Here is a 10,990-nt window from a genome sequence, read left to right on the forward strand (position 1 = left end):
CTTTATTTTACTGTGTGGTCAGAGCATTGCTCCTTTTAGGAATCACTTGAGGTCTTGTTTATGGGTGAATACTTTGGCAATTTTCGTTCGCAGTTCCGTGTCTGAATCGGTTAGTCCTAACTCCCATCCTTGGTTGTTGATTCTATCCGCTTTGTTGCTTCTGTTCCGCAGTACTGGTTTTCCTAGTATGTTTGGTGATTCTTGGTTGTGTGTTTGTTGTATCTGCTACCTGTCTATGAACACTGCTTCTGTTTGCTGTAATGAATGCAAAGGACACCAGTGAGTTTCATTCGAAGTTGTTGAAGCACTCAACAAATTCGGGTGGTTCTGCTGGGCGCAGTGGCTCACGCCTGTAATCCCAGCACTTTGGGAAGCCGAGGGGGGCAGATCACTTGAGGTCAGGAGTTCGAGGCCAGCCTGGCCAACATGGTGAAACCCAGTCTCTACTAAAAATACAAAAATTAGCCGGGCATAGTGGTGCACTCCTGTGATCTCAGGTACTCGGAAGGCTGAGGCAGGAGAATCGCTTGAACCCAGGGGGCAGAGGTTGCAGTGAGCTGAGATCGCGCCATTGCATTCCAGCCTGGGCAACAAAGCAACACTCCATCTTACAAAAAAAAAAAAATTCGGGTGGTTCTCCTCCTGGGGTTATTGCTCCAAGTAGGATGGCCTCCAGTAAGATGGCATGTTCACAGCTGGGACACAGAGAACAATAATTTGCCCAAACTCACATATCTGTAAATAACAGTCTGGCCATTCTGGCACAAAGCCCACACAGTTCTCATGATGCCACAGCGCCCACCAAGGCTTCGTAATGCCAACCAGCCCACTCCTGCTTCCGAATCCCCAATAACCAGACAACTCACAGAAGGTTTAGGTATATTTCTTTTTACTCTTAAAAAAAAAAAAAAAAAGTTGACAATGATAACCTGCAAACTGCAGAAAGCGCCACAGGTTTCAAGCTCCTCACCTTCCAAACATCACCCTATCCTTCCCCTTCCCTTAAAATCCTAGATGAAAATCCCCGAGAAAGCAGAAGAGGCCCCCAGATGGGTGGATTCCCAATCCCGGACCCCTGCGGCAGGTCGAGGCATTGAAAAAATAAATTAAAGGAGAGGTGGCTCCTGGCTGGCCTTGTCCAGCTCTGTCTCGCAGACCCAGCGGTAGGGCCTCTGGCAGACGTCGTCGTTCCAGCGGCCGTCGTCCGTGAAGTGGGCACAGTCCTCGCCTCCTCCGAGACCGTGGCCGTACCAGTCGTCCGGCTGCTCCGGCCTCCAGTTCCTGGGGACAGAGCCAGCTGTGGGCCCCAGGAGGTCGGATCCGCAGGCGGGTCGCTCCAGACCCCTCAGCCCAGGGCCCCAGGCGCGAAGGCGGCCGGACCCAGGCCGAGGGAGGGCGCGCACTCACTTGAAGCCCGTCTCGTAGTCCGTCCCATCCACCCACTTCCAGGGCCCGTTTTGGTCGTGGAGGCCCATCCAGGTGTTCACAGGGCCTGTGTGGTGCTGGACAAATTTCTGAGGAGAGAAGAGGCGGGTGGCGATCTCTCCGAGGCCAGCCAGCCTCCCAGACCCTCCGGGTCCTCACCTGCTCCTCCCAGGACGTGACCACCACCAGGTGCGCGTCCTCCAGCCGGCAGTAGTTGTCGGCGTCGGCCCAGGCCTTCCCGGAGCGAGAGAACCAGTAGCAGCTGCGCTCGTGCTCCACCCAGTTGACCGGGCAGCAGGCCCTTTCTGAGCCTGAGCGGGAGAAACGGGGCGCAGGGGCTAAGCGCTGCCCAGAGAAGGTGGGAGGCAGAGAGCGGGCCGGGCTGGCCTCCTTACCATTGCCCTGGAGCGCCGCCATCTGACAGCTCAGGCTCCGCAGGTCAGACACGAACTGCTTCACGTGGAGCAGCAGGCTGGAGTGATCTGGGGACATGGGGCGGAGGGGAGCGGGAGGAGATGCGGCACCACGGGGAGGGAAACGAGGTCAGCCCCACATCCTCCTGCTGGAACCCGAACACCCATCGCATTGCCCCAAACAGCAGCGGAGTTGGCCTGAGAGAACCCCATACACACACACACTCCTACACACGCAACACACCCTTACACACACACTCACACAGACACACAACACATCCTAACACACACACAGACAATATACAAAACACACACAACACACACACAGACACAACACACCCTAACCCACATATACAAAACACACAACATACACACAACACACCCTCACACACACAAACACACCCTAACCCACATACACACACACGGACAACACACAAAACACAACACATACAACACACCCCAACCCACAGACACAAATGCAGACAACACACAAAACACAACACATACAACACACCCTAACCCACAGACACAAACGCAGACAACACACAAAACACCTACAACACACAACACACAGAGACACACAACACACCCTAACCCACATACATCCACAACACACACAACACACATAACACACCCACACACAACACACCCTAACCCACATACAGACAACACATAAAACACACAACACACAAGACACAACACACCCTAACCCACATACACAAAATACACCCAAACACAGACACGCAACACACCCTCACACACACATACATACAGACACAACACACCCTAACTCACATACACACTCACACAACACACACAACACATCATACACAACACGCCCTCACACACACAACACACCGTAACCCACATACACAGACAACACACAAAACACACAAACACACAACACACCCTAACCCACATACACACACAACACACAAAAAACACACCCTCCCACACACAATACACCTCACACAAATACACTCTCACACACAACACACCTTAACCCACATACACACAACACACAATACACCCTCACATGCACAACACACCTTAACCCACATACACACAACACACCCTTACCCACTCACACACAAAACACCCACAACATACACCCTCACACACACACACGGAACACACCCTAATCTACATACAGTCACGACACACACAACACACCTTCGCCCACACTCTCACACACACATACACAACACACACAACACACCCTCACCCAAACACACACAAAAACCACAACACACCCTCACACAGGCACACACACCCTCACCCACATACATTCACACAATGCACACCCACACATACAACACACCCTCACCCACTACACACAACACACACAACACACCCTCACCCACATCCACAACACACACTTTCACACATGCACACACAATGCACATTCACACAACACGCACATACACACACATGCACATTCACACACATATACTCACATGCACTTACACATATACTTACACACATTCTCACACACACGCAACACACTAACACATACACACGTTCTCACACACATACACTGACACACACATTCTCACACACATAAACACACAGACTCACACTCGCACACACCCTCCACTCCCTCATTTTCACACACATAAACACACAGACTCACACACACACTCCCTCTCATTCTCACAGACACACACACCCCATCTCATTCTCACACACACACACTCCCTCTCATTCTCACACACACACAGCCTCACACACACACTCCATCTCATTCTCACACTCACAGGCACACACACTCCCTCTCATTCCCTCACACTTGCAACACACACTAACACACATGCACACTTTCTCACACACATACACTGACACACACATTCTCACACACAAACACAGACTCACACTTGCACACACCCACACTCCCTCATTCTCACACACATACAGACTCACACTCACACGCCCATCCACACTTCTCATTCTCACACACACACACTCCCTCTCATTCTCACACTCACAGACTCTCTCACACACACACACACCCCATCTCATTCTCTCACATACACACACACACCCCATCTCATTCTCACACTCACACACACACCCCATCTCATTCTCACACTCACACACACACACCATCTCATTCTCACAGACTCACACTCACAAGACACACACACCCCATCTCATTCTCACACTCAGACTCACACACACCTCATTCTCACACACACACACTCCCTCTCATTCCCACACACACACACAGTCTCACACACACACTCCATCTCATTCTCACACTCACACACACTCCCTCTCATTCCCACACACAGTCTCTTTTACAAACCATCTCATTCTCACACACAGACTCATACACACACATCTCATTCTCACACACAGACTCACACACTCCATCTAATTCTCACACTCACAGACACACACACACACTCCCTCTCGTTCTCACATCCACACACAGGCTCTCATACACACACTCAAAACACATTCCCCCTCATTCTCACACGGACTCACACACACACACTCCCTCTCATTCTCACACACATCCACACACTCACACTCTCTCTTTCTCACACAAACACGCGCGCACACACACACACACACTCCCTCTCATTCTCACACACATCCACACACACTCTCACACTCTTTCTCACACACACACACACACACACACTCCCTCTCATTCTCACACACATCCACACACACTCCCACACTCTCTCTCTTTCTCACACAAACACGCGCGCGCGCACACACACACACCCCCTCTCTGACCTTCACTCAGGTCCTTCTGCTGTTTCTCCAGCTGGGACTCCAGAGACTTCATCTTTCTTCCCACATTGCCTCCTGCGGGAGAGACTGGCTCAGCGTTCCCGACAGCCCCCCAGCCCCAGCCCCAGCCCCAGCCCCAGCCCCAGCCCCAGCCCCGCCCCAGCGCCCTCACCCTGGGTGCTCAAGCCCTTGACCTGGGCCTCGGTGCTCGCTGTGAAGTTGCTGAACGTCTCTCTCAGGCCCCGCAGCTCCTTCTGCAGCTGGGAGTCTGGCCAGGAGAGGGTGCAGAGAGAAGAAAATGGGAGCGCTGTGTCCACCACCACCGCACCCACCACTCCCTCGCCACGGTCCCCCGTCAACACCCCCCAATGTCGCCCCTTCCCTGCCCACCCCTGGAGCACCCACTTTGGGATCCGATCACACAGACAACCACCAGCAGCAGGAGGCTGAGGCCCAGGGAGAGCAGGAGGAGGCGAGGTCCGGAGCAGAGACGCTGCAGGAGGGGCTGAGAAGGAGGTGGCCCTGCAAGAGGAGGGGGTGTCAGGAGCGCGGGGACAGAGCGGGGCCTGGCGCAGCTCCAGGGTCCTAAAACGGGAGCAAGTTAAGGCGGCCCTAGTAGTCTAGGAGGAACCATGTACATGAAGAAATGCGGGCGGTGGGCGACCCTGCAGGGCCAGAGGCAACTGGAGATCGGGGAGAAAAGAGGGCTGGGGAAGGGGGCTAAGCGCTGGGCCGCCCCATCCCACCGAGGCCCTGAGCTTTTGCTGACACCTAATGGCATGACTGCGTCACTGCAGCCAATCCAGGAACCTCAGTCCACCCCCTCCTCCCGCGCCTTGAAACGCAATTGAGTGGCCCGCGCCTGGGAGTCGCTGCTTCCCCTGAAAGTGGGGAAAGGAGGAAGGTTTCTTTCTCTGTCCATGAATTCCACTCGTCTTTGGCTGCGTGCAGGGAGAGAAGGTGCAATAGCTACCCTTCAGGCCCTCAAGTCTTCCACCCAGTAGGGGGAAGAGACACGTTAGCCCTGTCCCCTGAGAGCTGGAGGGTTGAGGGGGCCCTCCCTGCCAGGTCTCCTCCGCTGCCGACCCTCCTTGCGTCAAAGTGCGCTGCACCCCATCCCCCACGAACTTCATCCTTGCTCAGCCTAAACAATTCCGTGCTCGGAGGACAAAGAAATGGGTGAAGGGGAATTTGTTTTTGAAGCAAGAGAGTCTCGTTCTCCCTCAGGTCAGAGACCCCTCATCCCCCCTCACAGACTCCTCAGACCCTTCGCAGAAACCTTTCCCCCCTGCACCAAACTGATCACTGACACACACACGCACACGCACGCACGACCGGGGTCCCTGGGTGGTGTTGGAAGGGGAAAGGAAGAGGGGGCCTGACTTCGTCATAGGAAGCCGACAGTGACCTCATCTCTCCAGCTTCCAGCTGTTCCCACACCCCCTGGGTCCACCCCCGAGGGCCAGGAGGCACAGGAAAGCTTTGGGCACCTGTCATCAATAAAGGGACTCCAACCCCACACCCTGCCCCTCTCCTGAGAGAGGCAGCTCCGACACCTTTCCCAGTGTTGGGGGAGGGAGACAGACCCAGAGAGAGAGCCAGGCTCACGGGCAAGAGTAGAAGCTGTGGCTGGGGGGTGGAGAACCGCCAAATTCTCGCCTTGCAGAGGCAGGGCAAGGTGGCCCTCACCTTTTCTGAGCTGATGGTGGTCACTCTCCTCATTGTCCAGATGCTGAAGGTCTTGATACTCCTTGGTCATGATAGGGCTGGCGCTGGACCTGGGACTGAGTCAAGCCTGAGGCTGGGGCTGAGGTAGGAGCTCACCAGGACTAGAGCAGGAATGAGGGGTCCATCTCTTTACTCCTATCTGACTGACGGCTCCATCATGGAGACCCTTCTTCTTTCTTTCTTTTCTTTTCTTTCTTTTTTTTTTTTTTTTTTTTTTTTTTTTTTTTGAGACGGAGTCTCGCTATGTCCCCAGGCGGGACTGCAGTGGCGTGATCTCAGCTTACTGCAACCTCTGCCTCCCGGGTTCAAGCGGTTCTCCTGCCTCAGCCTCTCGAGTAGCTGGGACGACAGGTGCACGCCACCACACCCGGCTAATTTTTTGTATTTTAGCAGAAACGGGGTTTCACCGTGTTGCCCAGGCTTCTCTCAAACTCCTGAGCTCAGGCAATCCACCCACCCCAGCCTCCCAACGTGCTGAAATTACAGGCGTGGGCCACCATGCCCGGCCGAGACCTTTCTTCTTTCCTCCATCCCCTCCGAGGCCTGACATCCAGAATCCATCCTCTGATGTTTCCCACCCAGCACCCCCCAACACACCCTGGGTTCCCTCCACACCCCTGCACCCCCAGCCAGCCTCCCGCCACCTCTCTTCCCATTTTACTTGCTCGGGGTCTCAGGGTCTGACTCCCAGGTTCTTCAGTGTTGTGCAGATGCCGGACTAAGGAGGGGGGCTGAAGCTTGGAGAATGGGGGTGGGTGGACAGCCGTGGACGATGGGAGGGGAGCGGGCAGGGTCCATAGGAGGGCCCTGGGCCCCGGTGTCTCTGTGTCTGCGTGTCTATGTGTCCAAGCACGCCAAACGTGGCATCTCCAGTGCCCGGGACTTTGGACAGTAAACAGAGGTGGAAATGGATTGGAACTTAGGGGAGTGTGGGGGTGGGAGTGGGGGATGGGTTGCCTCTGCTCTCCTCCCCAGGAGGAGAATCACGTTGCCCCCACACATGCCAGTCACCTCACTCTTCCGTGCACCGTTTGGAAGGGGTGCCAGGCCAGGAGGGGCTGGGGTGGGATTTGCCATATCCCCCCTCCCTCCCCGTTTCGCTTCCTGCCTCTAAATTCCCCAGAACTGTTGGTGTCTCCAAATACCCCTGAGCAGGATCAGAGGGACCGGTTCTCTGCTCTTGCCCAATCCAGACCTGTGACCCTGGCACCTGAGCCGCAGGCCCCAGTTTCCTGTGGGGCTGAGCCCCAGGCTCCCCAGCTCTGGCCTGACTTGCTTCCCTCTCCTGGGGAGTAAAGTCCTCCATGCAGCATGAGGGCGGGTTTGGTTCCAGGAGAGGCAGGAGAGCCTCCGCTGGGACTGGTGCCAGCAAACCTCCACTCACTGCTACTGTGTGCCTCAGGTGACTGCGTTCATGAACTTCTCTCATTAGCCTCAGAGCACATCCCATTTCACAGATGAGAAAGCTAAGGCCCTGCAAGGTAAGAGCTTGCCCAGGGTCATGCTGCAAGGAAGCAGCAAAGGGTAGACTAGAACCTGAGCAGCCTGACTCCAGGCACTGCGTTCGGGCCCCAGAACCACACCCATCACACAGAGCCAGGATCCCATCCGGTTGACACAGCTGGGCTCCAGTGTCCCAGAGATGCTAAACCATGGTCCCTCACGGCCCCACGGGGCTTCAGAGAGAGCCATGTGAATCTGAATTGTGCTCACTTGGAAATCAGGCAATATTAAAGATAAGTCTTGGCTGGGCGCAGTGGCTCACGCCTGTAATCCCAGAACTGTGGGAGGCCGAGGCGGGCGGATCACCTGAGGTCTGGAGTTCAAGGCCAGCCTGGCCAACATGATGAAGCCCCATCTCTACTAAAAATACAAAAATTAGCAGGGCATGGTGGTGCATGCCTGTAATCCCAGCTACTCAGGAGGCTGAGGCAGGAGAATCGCTTGAACCCAGGAGGCGGAGGTTGCAATGAGCTGAGATCATGCCACTGTACTCCAGCCTGGTGACAGAGCAAGACTCCATCTCAAAAAAAAAAAAAATAATAATAATAATAATAATAAGTCTCAGCTGGCTACAGTGGCTCATGCCTGTAATCTCAGCACTGTGGGAGGCCGAGGTGGGCGGATCACCTGAGGTCAGGAGTTCAAGACCAGCCTGGCCAACATGGTGAAACCTCATCTCTACCAAAAATATAAAAATTAGCCGGACGTGGTGGCAGGCACTTGTAATCCCAGCTACTCGGGAGGCTGAGGCAGGAGAATCATTTGAACCCGGGAGGCGGAGGTTGCAGTGAGCTGAGATCGCGCCATTGCACTCCAGCCTGGGGGACAAGAGCAAGACTTCGTCTCAAAAAAAAAAAAATAATAATAATAATAATAAGTCTCACTTTAGGCCCAAATGTGAAGTCATCCAAATCCCATTTTACAGTTATTTCAGTGAGAAAACAAGGCTTGAATTTTGAGAGATTTCAATGATGTGAGATATTCAGGAACACATCTCTTGCATAAAATGTGACAGCTCTGTGAGTGCCCTCTTTTGTCTGTGTCCTGACAACCACCATGTCATTTACATGTGCTGGGACAATGGCCAGTGATTTTCTTGACTGTTGGGCTGTTAATTAAACATTCTCTAATATAATCACTTACAATGTGGCTTATTCAGGCAAATGAACCTACATTATTTCGGTCGGAATAGTGGTCACCCGACTGGGCACGGCGGCTCATGCCTGTAATCCCAGCACTTTGGGAGACCGAGCCGGGTGGATTACCTGAGGTCAGGAGTTCGAGATTAGCCTGGCCAACATAGTGAAATCCCATCTCTACTAAAAATACAAAAATTAGCCAGGCATGGTGGCAGGCACCTGTGGTCCCAGCTACATGGGAGGCTGAGGCAGGAGAAATGCTTGAACCTGGGAGACAGAGGTTGCAGTGAGCCGAGATCGTGCCACTGCACTCCAGCCCGGGCAACAGAGGGACACTCCATCTCAAAAAAAAAAAAAGGATAGTGGTCACCCTCGCAGACATAGTGACTAGCCAAGAGCCCAAGAGGCACATCGGGGATGACGGAGAACTTCAGCTCCCAGGTGTGGATGCTGGTTACACCGTGCTGGTGTTCAGCTTGCAAAGCTGCAGAAAGGTATGCAGTTATGATATGTGCATTTTTCTGTTTGCACATTATACTGGAGTAAGAGGCTTTCAAATCTGATTTCTACTCTATAACCACATTCCCCAAACTCATTGATTAGGGAGCAGTGCTTGGATCAGTGCTGAAAAACACCCTCCAAAGCCAATAACATTTATTATTATTATTTTTTTTAGAGATGGGGGTCTCACTGTGTTGCCCAGACTGGTCTCAAATTCCTGGCCTCAAGTAATCCTCCCTCCCCAGCCTCCTGAGTAGCTAGGATTACAGGTTCGTGCCACCACCCTTGGCAAAGCAAGTAACTTTTGAATGGAAGTCAGAGATGGAAGGCAAACAAATGATACCATGTACCAGGCCACTAACTTCCAAGCCCTCTGCAAAATAGCAGAGATAATACTGAAAACCAAAAAGTAGCTAAAAACAAAACTATGCCACAATAGTGGTAGGTTGCTGCCCTCTGAGAATTCATTCACCCTTTACATTTATTCCTTTAAGAACATGTTAGGCCGGATCTGGTGGCTCACATCTGTCATCCCAACACTTTGGGAGGTCAAGGCAGGAGGACTGCTTGAGGCCAGGAGTTTGAGACACGTGTCCTGGGCAACATAACAAGACCCCATTGTGCCTGTAGTCTCAGCTACTTGGGAGGCTGAGGTGGGAGGATCACTTGAGCCCAGGAGTTGAGGCCACAGTGAGCTATGATGGTGCCATTGCACTCCAGCCTGGGTGATAGAGTGAGACCCTGTCTCAAAATAAGTAAATAAATTAATTAAATTAAATTAAATTAAAGGTTATAGGCCAGGCGCGGTGGCTTATGCCTGTAATCCCAGCACTTTGGGAGGCCGAGGCAGGTGGATCAGGAGGTCAGGAGTTTAAGACCAGCCTGGCCAAGATAGGGAAAGCCCGTCTCTACTAAAAATACAAAATAAATTAGCCAGGCATGGTGGCGGGTGCCTGTAATCCCAGATACTCAGGAGGCTGAGGCAGAGAATTGCTTGAGCCCAGGAGGCAGAGGTTGCAGTGAGCTGAGATCGAGCCACTGCACTCCAGCCTGGGCGACAGAGCAATACTCCGTCTAGGAAAAAAAAAAAAAAAAAGAGATTATATACCTTGGTTAGGGTAATCACTCTGTGGTTTATCCCTGTGTATGCTAATAAATTTGAATGCCTTTCTTGAAAATATATTTTTTGACTGGGCACGGTGGCTCACGCCTGTTATCCCAGCACTTTGGGAGGCCAAGGCGGGCGGATCACGAGGTCAGGATATCCAGACCATCCAGGCTAAGGCGGTGAAACCCCGTGTCTACTAAAAATACAAAAAAAAAAAAAAAAATTAGCCAGGCATGGTGGCGGGCGCCTGTAGTCCCAGCTACTCGGGAGGCTGAGGCAGGAGAATGGCGTGAACCCGGGAGGCAGAGCTTGCAGTGAGCCAAGATCGCGCCACTGCACTCCAGCCTGGGCAACAGAGCGAGACTCCCATCTCAAAAAAAAAAAGAAAAAAAAAGAAAAGAAATTTTTTGGCCAGGCACGGTGGCTCACAC

General features: G+C 53.0%; 1 protein-coding gene across 4 annotated transcripts; it reads right to left on the reverse strand.

Annotated features, from left to right (window-relative positions):
- Window positions 1–872: 872 nt before the first annotated feature.
- Window positions 873–7,149, reverse strand: ASGR1 (asialoglycoprotein receptor 1). Of its 4 annotated transcripts, NM_001131984.1 has the most exon segments (9): window positions 873–1,281; window positions 1,408–1,514; window positions 1,585–1,736; window positions 1,821–1,907; window positions 4,584–4,655; window positions 4,753–4,848; window positions 4,986–5,102; window positions 6,270–6,409; window positions 6,974–7,149. In NM_001131984.1, coding segments are annotated over 8 exon segments (876 nt in total). In that variant the 5' UTR covers window positions 6,340–6,409; window positions 6,974–7,149; the 3' UTR covers window positions 873–1,106.
- Window positions 7,150–10,990: the final 3,841 nt, after the last annotated feature.

The sequence above is a fragment of the Pongo abelii genome, chromosome 19 (assembly GCF_028885655.2).
Source record: "Pongo abelii isolate AG06213 chromosome 19, NHGRI_mPonAbe1-v2.0_pri, whole genome shotgun sequence".
Classification (NCBI taxonomy): domain Eukaryota; kingdom Metazoa; phylum Chordata; class Mammalia; order Primates; family Hominidae; genus Pongo; species Pongo abelii.